The sequence below is a fragment of the Lepidochelys kempii genome, chromosome 8, assembly GCF_965140285.1.
Source record: "Lepidochelys kempii isolate rLepKem1 chromosome 8, rLepKem1.hap1, whole genome shotgun sequence".
Lineage (NCBI taxonomy): Eukaryota > Metazoa > Chordata > Testudines > Cheloniidae > Lepidochelys > Lepidochelys kempii.
Window position 1 is genome coordinate 10,868,973 of NC_136387.1, and position 22,840 is coordinate 10,891,812.

General features: G+C 41.5%; 1 protein-coding gene across 1 annotated transcript in view; it reads left to right on the plus strand.

Annotated features, from left to right (window-relative positions):
* The first annotated feature begins 903 nt into the window (after positions 1-903).
* TRPC7 (transient receptor potential cation channel subfamily C member 7) overlaps positions 904-22,840 on the plus strand; it is a 126,479-nt gene continuing 104,542 nt past the window's right edge. The window contains exons 1-2 of the mRNA XM_073358081.2: positions 904-1,127; positions 6,826-7,603. Coding sequence (XP_073214182.1) covers positions 904-1,127; positions 6,826-7,603 — 1,002 coding nt within the window. The remainder of the gene's footprint in view (positions 1,128-6,825; positions 7,604-22,840) is intronic.

A 22,840-nucleotide genomic window follows, 5' to 3' on the forward strand; every position in this document is an offset into this window, starting at 1 on the left:
TCGTCTGTTGGTTTGTGAAGATGAAAGCCAACTACTGGATGGCATAACATTAAAGTAATTGTTTTGGGTGAAAAATCAAAGGACATAAGGCGCTGGAGATCTGACCTTTTTTCCCAGTAGAAAAAGTGGCTCTAAAGTGAATGACTGCTGTCTGTCTCTCAAACATGTCTAGGTCTGAGAGGAGAGTATATCCCGAATAATTCCTATAAATGTGATTTCAAATGCAATGTTGGGTCTATATTTAAAGTAATCTGCGTAATTATATGGAGTCAGTGCCCTTGTAACTATGACATACGAAATATCCCCGGGACAGAGAGTTGTATGTGACCTTGTGCGCTTAGCAATGGGCAGATCTTCAGGGAAGTTTTAGACTAGTCTCATCGGCGGTGTGTAGTGTCTCCCCCTGAAAGGTCAGACATTCTTTTATACGCCTCCCCCCACCATTTAGCACCACCTGGCAATACAACCTCCTCCCTAAGGCTCAAGACCTGGGGAAAAGCTGATACAGATGCGCTGGCTCTGCACACTGCCTGGTTGGTGGCCTGATAGGGAACAGGGTAGACCTGCCATAAATATTTTGCAGATTCCCTCTTGCTCGGGCGCCGCTCCCTATGGCTCAGTAAATATCCCAACGCCGCCCAGCCTCCCTACATTTACACTGGTCTCTGGAAACAGGATTGACCGGACTTCTCCCAGGTGCTTAGTTAGCAAATCTATTCCCAATTCTAAACAGATCAACTCCAGGAGTTGGCGAAAACCTCTTGTTAACCAATTAAATCTTTCCGAACATTGGAGGAGGGGGTGGGAGGGAGAGGAGGATGTGGTGGCTCATGTCCTCCTTGTAGGGCACTGACGGGCTTGGGAGAGACCCTGATCTTATTTCTCTGAGACTCGCACCGCTGCATGACCGAACTCGTCACGGCGATAGAGCAGCGACTGCATTCTGCATTTCATCTCCAGGAAGCCTTTAATCCCGGGTCTGTGAATGCAGAATCGCTTGTAAAAGGATGTCGGTTTCTTTTGGACCAACTCAGTTTCCCCAATAACAAGGAGCGGGCTTCGAGGGCGTTGAAAGGGGCCAGGGCAGAGGACAGGGGCAAGATCGCGGGCTCGGAGCGCCGGGGACGGTTTCCTTTGTGGCGATGCCTTGTGAATGAGACGCCGGGAAAATGAGAAGAGCCTGGGACTCTGGAAGCGGAGCGGGCAGTCCCGGGTCACTTTAGGGGACCTTGATCTGGAGCGTTCCAGGCAGGGGGAGGTTCACGAGGCGAGACTGAAGTTGTAGCAGATGCTTCCCTGGTGGGACCAAGACGGGGAGGGAGCTTTTGGCGACAGTCGGGCGGTAGATTCGGGAGACGGACAGCGCCTCTCTCCGCCTGGCCCCCACCCGCTTGAATTAGCCCGCTGGGCTCAGGTGGGCTAGAAAACTTGCCGCGAAGGCTCCAGGCGTGGGGAGGGAAGCCTGGATGGAAAAGCGTGCAGGAGATCGCCAGGGCTTGACCGGGGGGCTCTCCTGCCGCCTGTCTCCGGGATCCTGAGCCAGTCTGGCCCCGGGATCTTCCTCCAGTAAATGCATCCCTAATGGTCCCTGGGAAATTTCCCACCGCCCAGCGACAGGGATGGGGTTCTGTCTCGGAAGCTCAGCTGACTCTTGCAGCACCGGGGACAGAGCCGCGGAGCCAGCCGGCTCCCGGCCCCGCCGCTCCTGCCACTAACTAGCCAGCGGCTCCCAGCTCTGGTCCCGATTTCAGCACCATAGACAGCGCTTCACCGGCCGGACCGGCGACCATGCGGCCTCCTGCGCCTGCCGCTCAGCCTGGGACTGCAAACGTCTAGAGGGCAACGGACCCGGGCCCCTTGCGCTGCAAATAAGCTACTGACTCTCTGCTGTGTAGGGGATCCGCGGCGGATGGTGTGTTTTTTAAGTAGGTGAAACTAAACTTGCCTCCTCAGATTATTAGCTCTGGCCCAAATCCCGAGCTCCCAGTTACGCCCAGCGAAGTGGGGTTTTGTTGTTGTTTATTGAAACTCTGCAAGGAAGCCCTTTATATAAATCTGTTGGGGTTTTGTTGTTTTTTTTTTGGGGGGGGGGCAATGTTAAATGTTTGGGTGTCAATTTAATTATATATTGATCATTGTTGCAAATCCATTTTAAATAGTCCGTCAGCGCTGGGTTTACCATGAACAGCGTGTTTTAGGTCTGCTCCCATGGCTCTGGGTTGAGCTGCATGCCGTTGACACGTTAGAAAGAATTTCAGAGTAACATCTTCTGTATTCTCCACAGCATGCATCCGATGAAGTGAGCTGTAGCTCACCAAAGCTCATGCTCAAATAAATTGGTTACTCTCTAAGGTGCCACAAGTCCTCCTGTTCTTGTTAGAAAGAATATGTATGCTATGGAAAAGGGGGAGACATACACACAATGCCAGGTGTGCTTAATTGAGAGTAGCCCTGTTGGAGCTGGTGGGTCTAAAGATGGGGTTCGCTGTCCTTTTTTTCGAGATTGTAAATCACTGTTAAGTAACGTTGCCAATTAAAGTAGGCTCAATCCGCGAACCAAGAATCAAGGCTTTGTATGCAGAGAGCTAGAAACTCGGTTCTGGAAGCAGGTAGAGTGGAATTGCTGCTTGGTGTAATCCAGAGTTATGCTGCCGCCTGCTGGGGAAAGAAAGAAAAATTATAAAAATAAAAATAAATAATAAAAAATAGCAAAATTTGTGAATGAACATGTATATTGTTCACATGGCATATTATGGTTATGAGCTAAAGCTAATTCTGAGTGTTCTTCTACAGACAGGATAAATTATACTCAGAAAATTATGTTCCGGGACCAGGATTAGGGTTACACAACCATTAATTTTGAGAACTATTATTTTACTCAACGTTCAAAACACATGTTCCGCAAACACATTGTTTAACTGATACTAAACAGAGAATAGAGAGGGTCTGATGATCTGTACTTTACAATACAGAAAACTTTCACATGAGCCTGTCAAAAGATAGACAATATAAGAGTAACATAGGTTCCAAACAGCTTATTGGTACAAATATCCATCACATATTTTAGGAATCATTTCAATATGTATTTCCTTTAGTCATCCTTAGAGTTCTGTATGTAAAAAACAGAGTAGTAGATATAAGGATCAAAGCAAGAGAAAAAGAAATGAATGCAGGGATCAGTTCTATTATTTTTAATTATCTTTTACTCTAAAAGTAATGTGTATAGCTTTGGGTAGGATTGGGTTATAAATGTTTGAGGTTTAGCTATATTAATTGAAACAAAGAAAGAAACAAAACAAAACAACAACAAAAGATTTCTGTAGATTTAAAAAATAATAATAATAATTGGGCAAAATCTTGGGGTCCTGATTTTGGTAAAATCCTATAGCCCAAGATTTTAAAAAAGTGAATTTAAAAAAAAATGATTTTGGATGTGTGGGTGATTGGGTGCCCTTCTTGATATTTCTTTCAAGGGGCCTGATTTTCACCCCAAATCACTAGTCGATTTAAAATATCTTGGCCATTGATGCCAATGCATAAAGGCTACACAATGTGGCATTCAGTACAGTATATGCACTCCTGCCAACATATCTGGCAAACACTAAGTCCGGATGCTGTGCAGACTTGCACCCTAGCAATAATTTGGTCCTCTGAAACACAACAGTGATGCAAACATACATCAACCAATTGCCTTCAGGGTGAACTTCACCCCAGCATTCCATAAGAAACCCAGGGTAGTTCGTTTTTTGTAAGGGGTAATGGATGACAGAATCTGCTTCTCTGCTAAAACCAATGGGCAGGCTGCAGGGATGCCATATACCCTTTTCTTGGCTATTTTTCCAGCAACCATTTAGGGGTGATCCTTATTCATTAAGGTCTAGGCTTCTGGATCTAAGAGTCCCTCCCCTGGCTTCCCAGCACCACTAGGCTGGACTATTTGAGCCTGGTGTCAAACCTTATAGTGCATTCATCCAGCCCATACTTCCTTAACTTGCTGACAAGAATACTATGGGAGACCGTGTCAAAAGCTTTGCTAAAGTCAAGAAACAATACATCCACTGCTTTCCCTTCATCCACAGAACCAGTAATCTCATCATAAAAGGCGATTAGATTAGTCAGGCATGACCTTCCCTTGGTGAATCCATGCTGGCTGTTCCTGATCACTTTCCTCTCATGCAAGTGCTTCAGGATTGATTCTTTGAGGACCTGCTCCATGATTTTTCCAGGGACTGAGGTGAGGCTGACTGGCCTGTAGTTCCCAGGATCTTCCTTCTTCCCTTTTTTAAAGATTGGCACTACATTAGCCTTTTTCCAGTCATCCGGGACTTCCCCGGTTCGCCACGAGTTTTCAAAGATAATGGCCAGTGGCTCTGCAATCACAGCCGCCAATTCCTTCAGCACTCTCGGATGCAACTCGTCCGGCCCCATGGACTTGTGCACGTCCAGCTTTTCTAAATAGAAAAGCTCCCCATCTTTACTCCCCTGCCACCAGCAGCAGCTGTATCATAGGTTTTACATGAACGGCCTTGTCGATGTGGATGAAGGTACTTCACCCTCATGGGTACACTGGCTGGAGTAGGCTACAATGTTAGGAATCACAAGTGCTTTGTGGGAGAGAATTCTTCTTAGCCCCTTACTCCCAGCACCCAGCCCAGCTAACCCAGTCCAACTGCTGGGTAGAGGACTTTAGCCTAAGCAAGCATCCCTATGTCAACATATAGAGTGAAACCCCGTAGTGCTTTAGGGACAAATCCCACAAAGTGCTGTGTACCTCCTCCAAAGTGCCAAGGGCTCTCAACTCCTAAGGACTTCCAGAGATGTTGTGGGTGGTCAACATCTTGCAGCAGCAGGCCCGTACTCAGGCAGAAGTCCCCCTGGAGTCAGGATTTGGCCCAAGGTTTTGCCTTTCCACAGAAGATTTCTTTCCAAGGACATGGAATGTCAAAGCATGCATTCCTAGAAAAACACAATATTTTAATTGCAATCTCTGAGTTTGATCACTAGCTGTCTCAATAACATATGCAAATACAGTCATTTAAATGCAGAGCACCTTCAAACAAAAATGTTAAGATACCTGCAATCAAGTTACAATTACACTTTTTCAAGAGAACACATTACACAAGCTCAGTATGTATGATTAGTTTGAAAATTGTCTGTACAACTGGTGCAGAACAAGGCATCACGCAGAATCATGTGACATGGGTATGGCTGAGTTTCCAAGATCTTCTGTTATTACATATATATATCTCTTTGCATTGTCACTATTCCATCATAATTCAGAGCTTAGGTCAAACATCATTGTAACTAACTTTTAAAATGTGAAGTGATAGCTGAGTTTTTCTTATGAAAGTATTCAAAGATAAGGGAATAATTTTCTATTTGTCCCACTATATGTAGAAAAATGATAAAGCAAGGAAGCTGAAATACTAATCTTCAGTGTTCGTGAATAAGATTGGGGCCATAACTCATCAGAGGTGAAGGCTTCCATGAGTTAGAGTGCCTTCACCATAAATATCATTTGTTCTGCTAATCCTTCTCTACAGTATTTTAAGGTGCTTAATTTTTTATATTAGTTATGTTTGGTGGGAAGTTTTATTTGAATAGTATTCTGCTTCTGCACCAACCATTCTTACTGTTGATGTTAGAATGGAGTGGAAAACCGGTGTCTACTTTTAATTAGAGACAGTGAGAAAAAGCAATGTTATTGTTCATCATTTTGGAGAGTTACTTACTTATATATTATACGTATGTAAATAATTCTTGACCAAACCCTAACCTTCTTTCTCAGGCAAAACTCAAAGAACTGGGCCCTTGGTATATAGCCTTAGATTCGCTTTGCCAGTGTCTGGGGTGAAAAAAAGAAGACAAGAATGACTATAGAGCAGCAGTTAGATAAGTTTATGAAGGATAGATCCATCAATAGCTATTAGTCAAGATGGTCAGGGACACAACCCTATGCTCTGGGTGTCCCTAAATCTCTGACTACTAGAAGCTGGGTCTGGATGACACTTATTAAAGTGCTCTGTTCTGTTCACTCCCTCTGAAGCAACTGGCACTGGCCACTGTTGGAAGACAGGATAATGGGCTAGATGGACCAGTGCTCTGACCCATATGGCCATTCTTATATTCTTGCTTTCTTTCTACCAATAGAATAACTAATTGTTCTCATTTGTGGATTGGGAAATAACATCAGGACTGATACTTTTTCTAAAAAACAAACAAACAAACAATGAAACAAAAAAGCCCGCAGGACAATAATAATTAAAAGACTATATAGGCCATAGTTTTTTTTAAAAAAAACAGGAGACTAGATAATGGGCCAGCTCCTGCTAATACTGCTTCTAGCATTCCAAACCTCTGCCCTGCTTCCAACAGTACCATTTAAAAATGACAAATCAACCCAACAAATTTCCTGCCATGAAAATCTTTCTTCTTTTTTTCCTTATGTGAAACTCCTCCACACCAAACAAACAATTGCAGTGGATCCACGTGCTGGGTGGGCAATATTCAGCCCTAGATCACTGACTGGCATGAAGGATGAATAGTGTGTTGCCAACAAAGCATCACCACTTGTTTTTTGGTTTCAGCTACTTGTTATGTCTTGGGTATAAAATTTTCAAAAGAGTCTAGGTGACTTAGGAGCCTACGTTTTTGGCACTTATTCAGTAAAGTAATTTGCATTATCCGGCATGTATCCTAAACCATTTTAAACCATGTTAAATACAAGGTCTTATAACAACGGAACATTTTCAACATTATTTTCAGGTTACCTCAGGTTAAAAATGGCTGAGAGGATAATCAAGCTTCCTTCCTGTCTTTGTGCAGGTTGGGAAACAGCAACTCTAAAAACATGCATCGAAGGCATACAACCCTTCGGGAGAAAGGTCGGAGACAGGCTATCCGAGGCCCAGCCTACATGTTTAATGAGAAGGGCACCAGCCTGACCGCGGAGGAAGAACGCTTCCTGGATTCTGCGGAATATGGCAACATCCCCGTGGTGCGGAAAATGCTGGAAGAGTCCAAAACCCTGAACTTTAATTGTGTTGATTACATGGGACAGAATGCCTTGCAGTTAGCGGTGGGGAATGAGCATTTGGAAGTGACTGAACTCCTTCTGAAAAAGGAGAATCTGGCTCGAGTTGGAGATGCACTGCTGTTGGCCATCAGTAAGGGATATGTGCGCATTGTGGAAGCAATATTGAACCATCCAGCCTTTGCACAAGGGCAGCGTCTCACACTAAGCCCCCTTGAGCAGGAACTACGTGATGATGATTTTTATGCTTATGATGAAGATGGAACTCGGTTTTCTCATGACATCACCCCCATAATACTCGCTGCTCATTGCCAAGAGTATGAAATTGTTCATATCTTGCTTCTGAAAGGGGCACGGATAGAAAGGCCCCATGACTACTTCTGCAAGTGCAATGAATGTGCCGAGAAGCAGAGGAAAGATTCCTTCAGTCACTCTCGATCGAGAATGAATGCCTACAAAGGATTAGCAAGTGCCGCTTATTTGTCTCTTTCCAGTGAAGACCCCGTTCTTACTGCTTTAGAACTAAGCAATGAATTGGCAAGACTAGCCAACATTGAAACTGAATTTAAGGTAATTCAACCTACAAGGTTTTCCTTCATCTAAATGTGTTAATAGTGGCATATATTTTGCATATGAAAGAGTGTTGGTCAGAAAATCAGGGTTCAGAAAGCACATCCTGAAAATTCAAAGCGAGGAATCAAATTCTAGGTCAGCCTCAGATTAAGGGAAATCTTGGTCAGTATTTAGATTCAAGTAGAGCTTCCATCAGAAATGTGAAATATGATACGTGCCTTTCAGAAGACAAAAATGCTACCAGTTCTCCTACCATTATGAGAAAAAACTCGAACAGATTTTCCCCCCTTTCTAGAAGTGACAATCCACTAGAATCTAAGAAGTGCTATTTTACTCTGAAAGCCAGGCATTAAAGTTCAAGTATTTACATATTAGGTGATTTACTGTGTTAGAGAGGACAACTGGAAAATCTGATTCACCCCTTCTCTCTTCACCAGCACCATGTTGTATTTTAAAAAGTGAGGGCAAAGCATCCATTTTAAGTCCCTACGGAAATGTCATTATCTCCTAAATTCCTACATATTTGCATAGAACTGAGCAAATCTTTTTCAGTAAATAGTACGGCTGGTGTAATGATAAGTATATTAAGCAATTAGTAAGTATTGGGGAACAAAAACTATTTCTGAATTTGGGTCAAATTTGGCCAATATTTGCGGTGAACATTTTTTTCAGAAATGTTGAAAAGCTTCATTTTGACATTTTCAAAATAAACCATTAAAACATTTTTGTTTGGAAATGACATTTTAGAAATGCAATTTTTAGGAAATGGCAGTTTGGAACAAAGTTTGAAACATTTTGTTCAACCCAAACAAAAGATTTTTGGTTATTCATTTGGGTGAGCAGGGAAAAAAAAACAAACAAAAATCAGTTTTGGGTCAAAACAAACCAATTTCCTCCCCAGATTTTTCAGTTCATTGACTGAACCAAAAAAGTAAATTATTAACTCATCTCTAATTTTGATGAGAGAGAGAGAGAGAGAGATAGCAAGGCTTCATGCCTTGTATTCTTCTCAGTAGCCTATTTCAACTCTTTACCTGTCCATTTGCAACTGTTTTATCTTGTATAGGCATTAAGATATAGGTGAAAGGGCACAGGAGTTCTGAATATTCACAGCATTTAAAATGTGTTAACTACATATGATTGGTAACATACTACTTCTGAAATTTATAACTCTCTGTTTTTGAAAGCTAAGATGAAGCCATCTTCACCTTTTAACATATTGTAAGAGAACCCCCAGCTACCCAGAGCTTGTACATTGCACATCAGAACTTCATGGTGGCAGAAGGGTTGAAAGGTGGATTTTCCTGCTCCGAAAGCAAAAGCTCCTATCTCTTGTGCGGAAGGATGGTCTAACTTGTCTGGTAGCAATCTAAATCAGTGATTTCCAAACAGAAGTGGATGGCCCAGTGGTTAGGGTGCTACTTCAGGACTTGGGAGACCCAGTTTCAATTGCCTGCTCCGCTACATCCTTCCTGTGTGTCTTTAGGCAAGTCACTTAGCCTCTGTGTGCTTCAGTTCCCCTCTGTAAAATGGGGACTTCCCCATCTTTCTGAGACGTTGTGAGAATAAAGACATTTAAAGAATGAGAAGCTCAGTTAACTACAGTGATGGGTGCCAGGTAAGTATCTTAGGTGTATATATACAGGTTGGTTTATCAGCTTAAGAATCCATTATAACTACTCTGATTCAAATTACAAAGGTGGCACATCAAGTACTTTTTACTCTTCAGATATTGCACTCTTAATTTTAAATCTTGAGATCTGCTTCTCTAGATGAAGAGTAGTCATGGGTGGGGTGGGGAACACAAGGAGGTCATTCTGAAAAGTTCCTCTAAGACTATTATATTTTGCTGCTTTGTAAACTTCTTAACTCTCTCTCCTGCAAGTTACTCAACATCACCATTATGAGGATGAGATTGTAAATGTCCTATGATATTTGCAACATTTTGCTAAATCAGTAGAGTGGTTCAAGAATTTGCGATCTTCCAGGCTAAAATAAATTGGGCATAAAAACTCAATTTCTATGGCCCAGTCACCAGTTTATGAAAGTTTTTTGGCTAATATGCAGCTACAACTCTGGTCAGTAACATAAATGCAATAAAAGTCTAGGTTGTCAGTAAATTGGGGTAGGATGCCAACTAGGAATCCATTATTATTTTTAATTTGAAAAACCATTCAAGTGTTCAAGTATCGTTTTCAGAATTCCTCACCAGGCATTCTCTGAATTAGAAGTGACAAGAGCTATATATCTTTTCAAGAGTTGCCCTCTAAATTAACTAGGAACATTATTATACTGGCAAGATGACTGATCCCCCTTTGGAAATAAAATTAAGAGCCAGATCCTGCAAACTTTTACCCTTGAGAATAAGGAATTGCAGGATTGGATTCCAACACAACAGTGTTAAAATGTAAAAAGGGAGATTTACTTGCACGGGGGTCCAGTCATGCAACACTTACTCGTGGAAGCAGTCCATACATAAACAGTCCCATTAATTTCAATGAGACTACCTTCATGAGGAAAAACTGTAGGATCAAACTCACAGTTAGCAGTATTAGTATCTCATTAATGTTCCAGCTTCCATCCAGGAGAAAATGGCATGCTATTTCATTTAAGGGGCATCAACATCTTTCAGCATTACATGGCTGGCAGCTCTGATAAGGCTCTCTATGCTTAACTGTAACTATATTTTTACCAGAACCTGGTTCTTGCTCTAGACCAACTCTACCACGTGAAGGAATCCTCCTGAAGTTACCAACAAAAAGGAGATAAGATACGACGGGGTTGGATACTTTAGAAACACCTGAGATTATGAGATAGCTATAGACAGACAGGGATATAAGGTGTTATGAAACTTTCCATCATCTCCACTCATGTTTGTTTGTGATGGGTTTCCCTTTCCTGTCTCTTTGTGGAAGGCCCTCTGAATCACATGGAAATATCTAGAAAACATTACTGATAGTTTATTTCACATTTCCATAATCTTTTAATTTAGCCTCTAGAGTCAGTACCACGCAAGGTTTCAAGGACTTCAAACATACGTATAATGTAGGAATCTATACATTTTCTCATTTCTCAATTTTCTTGCCTTAACCTTATAGATGGGACACACAATTAGGTACTAATAGAGCTAATTTTAAATGTTTACAGAAGGCAGCATTGGGATTTGTGAAAGAAGGTAAAAAAAGCTCCCACTTTCCATGGGTGACAGAAGAAATTTTTGATTGCTGAAAGTTTTTTTTTTTAAAAAAGGTCCTGGTGAGACTCGTTTACTGATAGCAAATCTACAAAATAATGAAATCAGGCAAGTTTTTAATAACATTTCTCAATCTTGGAAAAAAAGAATTGTTACTCAACTTTTGACTTTTTTTGCCAATATGGACATTCTGTACTTACGAACCATCTAAAATCCAAACTCCTTACCCTCTGGATTATTATTATATTCATACAACCTCAATAGCACACTGTCTTGCAGAACATACTTGACAGTAGATGGAAACATTACCTCCAACTGAAGTGCATGATGTAACTTTTAAAGATGGTGGCAGGCAGATAATCAGCAGTGAGGTTATTTTTTCCTCCTTTTGAAGATTCTCAGCATAAGGAGATAATAAATATGTGCCTATTTTTACCTCTTTTCACTAAGTTTTCACAACACCAAGTATATTTTGTACAATAATGGTATTCAGCATGTAAGATTAGCTCATAGCTGGGTGAGAATTTATTATCAATTCCCATTTACAACAATGGGAACTGCATGGCTAACTCTCAGCCAAATTTGCCTTAAATTACAATACACAGTGGGACACAGACAATAGATCAAACTGCAATGTGGCAGATTCACACTGTAGAGCAACTCTTTGGTCCCAGGGAGCCTACACATAGATTTGAGAGGACAAGCTCAGTCTCTGATAGCTACGGATGAAGTTATCTCATTCTTTGCATTTTACATACCTTCCATTGTCACTGTAAACTCCCCCATTAAACTCTATGGGTTTTTTTTTAGTTTGGTTCACTAGCAAGATCAGGATAGTCTGTTGTCATGTTGCTTCCTAGATATTAAGTAGAGGTATCAGAATGAAGATTTGCAGGAGGCAGATTGAAACTGACAGAACAATGAATAGTAATATACATACTGGCCCAGATATTCAGCTGATGTAAATCAATGTAGCTCCACTGAAGCCAATGGAAGTATATCAATTCACACCAGCTGAGGATCATGGCCACTAATTAGAATGAATGCAAATAGGATGGATCCAGCATTGCTTCAGATGATATGGGAAGCGAGTGTCTGCCTCGCAAGGTTTATTGATGAATAAGGCCTGAAAAAAGACATGTGACAGATAGCAATATTAATGATATTGGACTGCTTTTGTGTTTCATGACCTTCCTTAGGCTTATGCAGCTCCAATGTCTTGCAAAAAAAGCTCCCTTATTAATGCTAAAGGAAAAGAAAGCTGTTTGAGATGCAGCTGCATGGTTCTGAAATGAAATTACTGAATTAAGAAAAGCAAAATGTATGCAATGAAAATGTTAAACTGGTTGTTTGTACTGAAAATTCTCTTGCCTGCCTCGAGCAGGCTCACGCTGTAGTTCCATTAAAGAACTTGGTGACTAGCCTGGCAAGGAAAAAATCATTACAGATGTGGGTTTTTGAAAGTTTATGAAAGGTAGAAGTAGAGGGCTGAGTCACAGGGAGTGCTCGTGGGGCATTTATGCATGGTTTATAAGCCGATTTGGCAGGGGCGGGGAGAATATCACTCCTTCCAAGCAAAAGCTCTGTGAGCAAAGCATTCACGTTTGTATGCTTCAACAATCTAGAGCACATACCCCTTCTGGTCTGCTTCTGGGAGTAATTGAACTGACATCAGTGGGGCCGATACTGCATTGCCACGTGGCCACTTTATGTAAAAGCAGCAGCTCTCCCTCTGGGTTGTACCTCTACTATAGGGGCTTCCTCTGACAATGTAGTGATGGTGTAGCCAGTTCTCTATTGACCTACTCTCATGGCTCGCAGGGTGGACGGCATGCTGGGGGCCCAGGTGGGCTGTGTGTAGCTGGAGCACTTGTTCTCTCTCTCTTCTCTGCTGACGCAACAGGGTTTTGTGGGGCCAAGCATGACTAAAAGCACCCCTGAGGCTGCTCTAATTTATATCAGGTGCTGGATAAATTCAGAATTAGCTTCAGAATATGGTAAGGGCTAGGGTTGGGTTGATGCTTCCCTGGAGCCCTGCTATATGCTGAGACATGGAACCTCATGCTGCCTCTTATATCAAGTTACCTTTTAAGAGCTGAACTTCCCTCTAAGCAAAACACTTAATCGTTCTCTTATTTTAAAATGTTGATGCTCCTAGGTAGCTAACTACTCATAAATGAGCATCTTAACCAAAGAAAGGAAGAGGTTATAAATTATGTATCAAACTTTTAACTGGTTTATAATGTATTGCAGAATGAAGCCCTAAGATATCAAGAATTGCAAAAGCAAATCATTAAGAACAGCAAGTTACAACTTGCAGAATGATACTGTATAATGAGATTCCACCCTAGAATTTAGACACATTGCAGCTTAATATGTTATCAAACAGACCAAATTTTAATGTATTTAATTTGCATGGGTTTATATTATTTTGTATTAAGAATGCACTATAATTTATAATGTTAAATAGTAATCACATATACTGACAGTCTGGTACCGCTACTTACTCATGTTGAGAAATACTTTACTGTGAAGGTATTCCCATTTAAATGAAGGGTGGCAGCATGTGGCCTTTAGTCATAATAGGGAAAAATCTGTGCTAACCTACAGGCTACATCCTGCTTCTCTTATGCATGCAAGTAGTGCTGTTAAAGTCACTTCTAGCAAGAATAAAGTTTGCAGTATTTGTCCCATCCTGTGGATACAGGTCAATGGGAGTTGCACTCATGTACCTGAAAGCTGGATGTGTCTAGTGAAAACCGTTTTAAATGTCACCTTCATATAATGCAATATGTAAATTTCTTCACAAGTACCATCTGCAAGCAACAAGGTTGCTTTCTTAAATTGGAAAGTGGAATATTCAAGAGTAGAGTCCGTATAAAAATTGGCTATAGGCTCATCGATCTCTTTAGATGATTATATTTTAGCAAACATTTTGATGGCAATGCCCTTGTGGATAGCTTTGACATAAATATCAAACTTCTTTTATGCTACTGTATACAAGTTGTGAAAATGGTGAGGGAAATGCAACACAAACTGGCCTTTACCTAACTGTTTACTCTCTCTTCTCTGGGATACCCTCTCCCCCTTTTCTTCTACTGAGATCCCATATTAAAGGCAGGTGTCTTTTAGATCACTGCATTCTCCCTAAATAGCATTCAAGCTGCATGCTTCGGAATCACTAAATGTCCTTTGTGATAAAGACAGCATCATCCAAATCATTCCATATAGCAATCTAAGCAAATTAAATTACAGGGTGGCAAAGGAGGATATGAAAAGATCTCACCAATCAGAAGTGTTATAATAAGCTCTCCATTCACATTGATTAAAATGTTACTGCAGATATGATCAAAGCCACCGTCTGGAACACACATGGTGTATGGTCCTTGTTTATTAATCCTGCCAGCGTTGGCAATTCCTCTACTTCAGTTAATACAGGAACATATTTTTCTTTAACTCATCCCCCACTGGCTTCCATTGCTGCTCTACCTGTTGCCCTGTATATTTACAGATCTTTGAAAAATAATGGAACAACTGTTCAGAAGGACCCAAACCCACAATCTAACTTTGCACCTGCTATTTTGGGCCTGGGACAGAGTCTTGTGAGTTCAGCCATTTGCAGATGGCTGACTACCTGATTTGTGGGCTCCAATGACATTTGCAACAGCAAGTCAAGTCATTGGACAGCCATGGCCATATCCACAACAGGTGTAAATCAGGGCTCATGTCAATGGAGCCACACTCATTTGCACCAGCTGGCCCCTAAATGTTTATAGTCACAATTAAAGGCGCCCACAGATATCTCCTGCTATCAAATGGGAGTGCAAAATTGCAAGTGCACATAGTACAGGAAGTTTTCCTATATTATCTAGCCTAATAACTTTTCCACTAAAAATCCTATTCCCATAGTTTTTCTAATCTGGTGTGTATGGCTTAACTTCTATAACATAATTGAAGTAAAGTTTTTAAGGGAATTAACATTCTAAACTCCCCCAGTATTGCCTGGATTTACTTTACACAAATGAAGACTCGGGGTCACATTCTGCACTCTGATGGGGCCACTATGCCACTAACGCTGTGACCCTAAAGTCAGTCTTCCTGTGACCAGATAAGTAGATATTGCAACTCTTATGTGTTCCCCTGTGCTCAGCATAGGTGGTGTAAGCAGGGAAAGGGAGGATGACTGGGGAAATCTCTGGCTGCCATGTGGGCTCCTTGGGTCCATTAACAATTGGCATAAATTAGAGCAGTCTTCTGGTTGCTCTAAGTAATGCTGGTTGGACTAGCTCAGCATGTAGTGGGCCAAGGTTGCGGTTCCACAAAAGGCTCCTTTGCATACTCACTCCTGAGACCAAGCTGTGTGTTTCTCAGCTGTAGCCAAAGATCTGGACCTGGCACCCCTGTGATCCCATTAAACGATATACTTGGCATGGATTGCTAAAGACTTTGTCTGGCTCTTTTTATTGTGATTTAAATGTAAAAGAGGCAATTACAGCAGTTCTCGTGGATGAATCACCATCACGATGTGGGCCCACAGCATACAATTTGTGATTTATAAGGAAGGCTCCTGATCTCGAAAAGTGTAAGTGGAAAGAGTGTGGGAATATCAGTAATTTGCCCAAGACAGATTATTGACCCACTTCTCTCCATATTCCATGCTTGCTCTGGCCCTTACATTTCCTTATGGCTATGAAGATGATTTAAAAAAAAATAAAAAAAAATCACTTTTACACCGTGTCATATTATTGCTATTGTCTTCTTATAGCAGAAAAATGATTGATTGCAATGGCCTGATGCAGTTTACAGAGGATGCTATTGCAATGAGTGAGATGGGGATGATCTTTAACATGTGGCTTCAATATTTTTAAAGTTAATTTAGAGCTTGTGAAATGTCCCAGGGTGATAACCCTGTGAGATGAATTTCGCTGTTTACTCACAAAACAGTTACAGCTTGGATAGTGGCAATGGAAAGTGCTCTCTGTAACTCCACTACTTTTACTCAGGTTCTTCAGGTCGGCTCTAGATGCAGCACCTGTTGGTGTTGGGGAGAGATGGCTCAGTTCAGTTCCCACCCTCAGCCGGTCCTCGAGAATGGCAACAAAGGTGTCCGTTAGTGTTAGCGGCGACACTTGTATGAATGGTATTCTGTGGTGTCTGTCAAGTAGCAACTGGATTGACATTACCACTTTGGAGGAAAGATGGCCCAGTGGTTAAGGGTGATACCCTTGGATAGGGGAAGCCTCCATTTAATTCCCCCACCCTGACATAGCCTTCTGATATGATCCTGGGCTAGTCACTTAGTTTCTGTGTCTTAGTTCCCCATCTGTAAAATTGGGAAATAGCACTCTCTATTGTGAGGATAAATACATTAAATATTCTGAGGTACTCAGATACCATTGTCATATGGGCCTGTGATGGAGCAGAGAAACTACCACTTGGCACAGCAGGGGTTAAAGAAAAGCTTCGTGTTCGGCTAGCCCCACCCTATTACACCTGCAGCCAATGCCAAGCTTGGAGGCGGGAGAAAAGAAGGAAGCCTGGCTCAGTTGGGAGCTGACTGGTGAGGAGACGGGAGCTCTTTGTTTGCCTTCCTGAAGGGACGGATCAGCGACCTGCCAGCCATCGTAGGCACTGGAGGCAAGTAAGCCTTCCCCCGTGAAGGGGAGTAGGCAGATAAGCCCCAACTGTGGGGCAACTGGACTAGCAGGGGCCACACCCAAACTAAAGGACTTTAGTAGAAAGTAATCCAGGGAAACTAGTCTTGACCCCACCCTGCCAGGAGGGAGAATCATCTCCCCTGTTTAGGGGTTGAACTATACAGGGCCCTGGACTGGGACCTGGTGGAGAGGGTGGGCTCTGGTCCCCCTACCATTCCCGCTGAATAACGATCTAGCCACTAGGCCACCTGGCCACTGAAGGCCCTATCACAGGGCCATATATGTACCTTAGAGGGATTAATAAAATTAAATTTCATATAATCTTCTAAAGAGTTTAACTCTTCAAATAGAAAACACTAAATAGTTTTTGTTTATAAACTTGTGAGAAAGTTGCTGAGGAAATAATAAATGTAAAAAACCCCACGAGTAAAAAGTCAAATGATTTGAATTGTTTTTAAAAGCTTGAATAAAATCATTGATTGCAAAAGCTGAGCTCCATAGCCATGCTTGGGAGTTATTTTGATATGAACAATAGCAGCTACGCTTGGAGGAAAAAAATCAATAGAAATGAGCTACACAAACAGAATCAAATAGAAATGCAGGACTGTTTCTGTGAGGCTGGAGGGAAAGGAGTACTACCAAACTAATAATGAATAGTGATAAGACAACAGCATGACATTTGGAAAGACGGTGAGAGCTTTTTTGTTAATGGAGAGATTTTTGTCTCTGGATGTATTGCTGCATTGGAGATAGTATCATTATAACCTATTCCTCTGCTTGCTACCACGCTGAATGAAATTACACTTTGTAAAGATAATCATGGGGGTTCGTAGGCTGCAATCGGCTACCTCTCTGTTGCCATGGAGGGAACATGTTGCAGAACTACTGCAGTCAGTGGTATGGAAGCACACAGGTCACCCAAGGCTCCTCTGCAGCTCTTTGCATGGTCGAGAGAGAAATTTGATGGTGGCTCTGTCCATGGGATTGTGGATGAGCAGGCAGTTTGGGGAAGAGGCGGGGCTGATGAGTCAGCTACAGGCTCTAGTTACAGATATGTTCCACCTGTATAGAAGTTCTGCACCCTGCCCGTAGATTTAGAGAAGAGGATTCCATGCTAGCTCAGATGAGAGCTGGTGTGAGTATGTGTACATGGTAGGGGTGTGATTCCCATTTCTTGGAGTGCAGACGTAGCGTTAGTTACTTGAGCATAGCCTATAGCATTGGCAGAGCAGTTGCAATTTGTCAAGCCAACCTTCACGCTGGTCCCAGGTTTCAAAAGTGGCTCCCTAAAATAGTTGCTCACTGGGCATTTTTGCATGCAGGATTTATGGTTGAGATTTTCCAAGTCAACTAGGGGATTTAGCTACTAACTTCAGTGTCTTCTGGTTTAAATCCACTTGGCATCTTTGACTATCTGAGCCCACGTACAGGTGTGGCAATAACTTTTAAAATTGGGGGTGGGGTCTTATCAACTTCCATTAAAGCGAACGCAAAGTCGCCCACTGGCTTTAGTAGCCATTGGGTCAAGACCTACTGTGAAATTCTCTTCCTGTTTTCCGCTATGTTTTATGGTCTAATCATAGACAAAGATTAAAAGTGAACTAGCCATGGGAGCAAGGAAACAGCAGCAGTATTAAAAATTAGAGCTCCTGTTGCTTTCTGTAACAGTACATGTTAAGCAAGCAGCACCAGTCTGGATTAAAATTTGATTGGATTTGTGGATATTTTTCCCTTACAGATAATCTGAACGAAGAGTAAAAAGAACAGGAGTACTTGTGGAACCTTAGAGACTAACCAATTTATTTGAGCAGAAGCTTTCATGAGCTACAGCTCACTTCATCGGATGCTCACGAAAGCTTATGCTCAAATAAATTGGTTAGTCTCTCAGGTGCCACAAGTACTCCTTTTCTTTTTGCGAATACAGACTAATGCGGCTGCTACTCTGAAACCTGAACGAAGAGTGTTTATAACCCATAGATAAATAAGTATGGGGTCTGTTCTCCACTCCTGTGGCACACAAAATGGAGAACACAACCCTTGAGAGAAATTCTGAACTTGTAAGATTCCTGGAGGGACTTAATTAAATCACCGTGTGCTTCAGGAGTATTTCACGTGGCAGGTAGAGGGCTAAAAAAGCTAAGCATTGTTTTCTCAACAGGCCAGGGCATGAAAAGTAACTGTAAGTATAGAATTCAATTATCAGTACATCTGGGAACTTTTTAATTACACTATAAAGCAGTTTTAGAAAGAGAACTTAATTAGTTTTGAATATAAAATTTTAAGGGCTAGATTGTTACCTGGATTATGTGTGCAGACAAACGAGTCAAAAGGAATAAGAAAACCCCTCATCTGTCCCTTATACTGCTATGCAGACAACCTAGAAATTAGGTCTCTGGGGAGGCTGAAGTAATATGCATTTGCCTATTCCCTCCTTGAAACAGTTGGGTTGGAAGGGGCAATGAATGGGCATAGTCTTGGTTCTACCCTCCCCTAGTCTCTTCCTCACCCTCGCCCACTCATGTCCAGTGTTTCCATTTCCTTGCCTACTTCTTGTGTCCAGTTCAAGAAAGCAGGATTCTGAGCTTTATCCAGAATTAGTGCCTGATAACAGCACTTTTGTGGAATGAGGAGAAGCTGCTCTTTTTTAGGCATTTTACTCTGTGTATTACATGCTAATTAGTCTGTTTGGCATTAAATCTCCACTCTCCACCAGCAGAATCACCCACTTGTGGGGCAAAAAGAGGCCCTAAAACATATAAATCCACCACTAGTGCACGACAGAGCCTCCTACATGGCCATGCAATTGTCTAGATACCACTCAGCTAATCCAAACTCAAAACTACTTGTCATTCTTAAATCTGGTTTCCATGTAGTGATGAATCCCTGATGAAGAACAAAGCTTGTTCATCACAGACTTTTTGTCTGCATTGTTAGACCATAATTAGAATCATGGAGCAGTAATGATCGCATATGCACAAAGGTCTTGTATTGTGGTGGGAACGAAAGAAACTGGTGATTAAGGTACAATAACAGTTTGCATTCCAATCTTCTATTTTGGATCTGATGTTTTCCCGGTTTGGCTTTTGCACAGGAGTGTGGGGTGCTTTTCGTTTGTTTGTTTGCTTGTGTGTGTGTTTGTTTTTGCCCAACCCTGTTCGTTCATTTTTTAAAACAAAGGGATTTCTTCTTCACTGCCTGGCAGCTTGTTGTAATGCTTTAGGCCTGTGCAAAGTGGGTTGAAAACGCTGCCAGGTTAGGATTCTAGCCTTTGAGACATAGGCTACACCTACACTTGGAGCTAGGGTTGCGATTGCCAGCTCAGGCAGGCGTACTTGTGCCGGTTCTAGCCACAGTAGAATGGGCAGTGGAGAGCCGTGGCATGGCGTAGCCATCCCAAGAACCACACCCATGGGGTATGGGCAAGTTTGTACTCAGGGCAGCTAGCTCATGCTGCTGCTTGCTGCTAGAGCCATGAGAGCTAGTGTGATTATGTCTACTCAAGCTCGGAAACACATTCCTCGCTCCACGCACAGATGTCATCTCATCTGTGCTGCCTCTCAAGCCCGAGTGTAAGTGACTACCCAAGGTGTTCTATCGGGAGAGCTGAGCCCAAGGAAAGTGGAAAATGTGTCTCCTATTAACAAAACTCCTCACAATATTCTTGGAATGATTTTAGCACTGCAACGTCTTGAGGTAGGAAATCGCAAATTGGCATGGAAGCTGCCCTGGTGGAGGAGAAATGCTTTTGAGTGTTCTGGTGACATTCGCATTTGATCTCACTTTCAAAGTACGCTCTGCAAAGACACCATTTTTCTCACAGAGACGGGAGCACGAAAAATGTCCGTTGTGTTGCACTTGCACCAATGGCTGACTTAGCTGAGCAGTGAAAGATTTTCTGAAGGTGAAAGCAGAAAAAGATTCTTCACATGGAAAACTTTCCACATCCAGGATCTGTAAGTCCTTTCTGGCCTTCAAATTGTTGCATCTATGCATTAATTAATATTTGTAGAGAACACTGAAGATTCAGAAGTACCCTATACATTTTGAGCACTATTGTTGTCTTTTTAGTGCCTGTTCTGTGGCTAAATCACTTTCTCCCATATCAATCTGGCACATTTCACAAGTAAAATATTTTTTTAAATGTTGCTTGAGAAAAGTTTCCTCTCAAGCCCTTTAGGATGTCTTAGAAGTGAAGCCAAACTTGTGGAACATGCAAACTGGGTTGAAAAATGTGTTTATATGTCAGAATGTGAAGGTATCATCACGCCTATGCATATCAGGAACACTATTATCCAGTCAAACCTACCCATGTTCAGGTGTGTTAGGGAGGCATGCATAAATGCAAGATGTGATCGTGGAACATCCTATAGCCCATGTCTGCACTAGGAAAACTGTAATTCACAAAAGGTGCAGCTGCACCTTTGGTACCAATGGTGGGAGCTGTGGAGAAGGGAATCATGCATATTTGCCACTGTGTCATCTAGTCCTCATCTGAGGAAGGTTAACTGACATTGTGGTAAAAACTCATGAGTAGAACAGGCCAAAAATTTGATGATGGAACTGTCTTCTTTTGGAAGATGCTGTTATGTTGAAATCAAAACTTTCAGTGGGAACATTTCAATTTCTACAATTTTTTTTTTGTTAGGGGAAAAATATGAGAGAAAAACATTGGAATGGAACGTTTTGCATTTTCGTTTTGATGTGGCTCATTTTGAAATGTATATTTTACAAAAAAGGTCAGTCAGAACAAAATGTTTTGATTTTTATCAAACCAGAAGTTTTCAGTTGACCCAAAATGAGGATTTTTTCCCCCAAAATTTCATTTCATGGGAAATTTTGAAATATTTTTTTATTTTAATTTGGAACGAAGACCAAGTTTGAAACACTGGAATTTCAGTTCTGTGGGAAATTCCAAATTTTTAACCAGCTCAGCTCCTGACACAACTTCCACAGATGTTACCATCAGTGGAGAATTTTGGGTGCCAATTTTCTTAGTGTAGAAGCAGCCTTTTGTCATGGAATGTTTGTTAACTTCACAACTCATTTGGCAGTTTTTCTGTTTATACCCAATGGTGAGACAGTCAGCATTTCATCTGTGGTACTTATTATTATTTGTTATTTGCATCATGGTAGTGCATAAAAGTTCCAATCAGAGATCAGGACCACTTTGGGTAGGCACCATACATGACAAAAAGATGGTTTGATTCCCTTTACAATCCAAGTATGGTCTCAGACAACAGGTGGATACAACTAACAAGTGGGTGAGCACAAAACAACAGTGAGACAAGTATTATTAGTGTAACAAGCAGCAGTCTTGGCAGGCCAGTTGCTTAGCCATTGTTGAGCACTTTGTAGGTGTCAGATGACGGTGAGTTTTAAGGAGGCACAGGCGTAGACAATTTGACGCTATACCTCCCCCAAAATTTAGGGATTGCATGAATAAATAAAAGAAACACTGAATATGGAATAGTAGCTCATTTGGCTCACTTTATTAAAAGTGGGAAAATTTAGTCATGGTACAAAACTATTCATTAAAGCAATATTCAACAACTATGGTTTGATTACTTTTTAACCCTAACCCCCTACTCCGCAAAATAAATAAAATAATGTATGCCTGTGGGAGGAGTTTGAAGGAGAACAATGACACTTTATGGATTTTTTTTTCCCCATGCAAAAGCGTAAGTGCAAAAGATTGTAGTCGATTGGTTGGGGATTGATCTGCTTGGAGAGCTGTTATATTCACCGCTACACCATCAATGCCTTAAAAAATAAACCTAGACCTCCATATTTCAAGCACTGGTTTATTAAAAGTTACAAAACTAATTATTTGAAATATTGTAATAGATTTTGAAGAGGAATACAGGGTGGAAATGTATGAAGGGCACTTTCATACATACACATACTATTATACAGCTTGGGAAAAATGCACAGTATCAGGAAAAAACCCAACAACTTTGGACATGTTTCTTTTATGTCAGGAAATTCTGCTGTTTATTTTCTGAATGTAAGGGTTGAACACTGTAATGAACAGTTCAATGACTACACAGTGCTCGCTGTTTTCTTCCCCTCTGCACTGGGAGGCCAGTGATTTTCCGTTTCATACTCACTACTCTAGCTTGCCATAGTGATCTCACAAAGTCAGTACGGATTTGTTAACACTGAGTTTGAATAAGGGTCTTTTAAAATTTCTCTTATTTTGGGGAATGTTTGTACAGTAGTTTCATAATGTCAAGGCATAAAGGGCAACAATTTTATTTCGCATCATAACCTACCAGCCCTGAACCATCATTTTCAGGTAAGAGATTTGTGTAGGCGGAATACTTTACACAAAGTTTTTTGGCGCCAAGTCCTTTAACAGAGGCAGTTCATTTTAATGTTTCAATC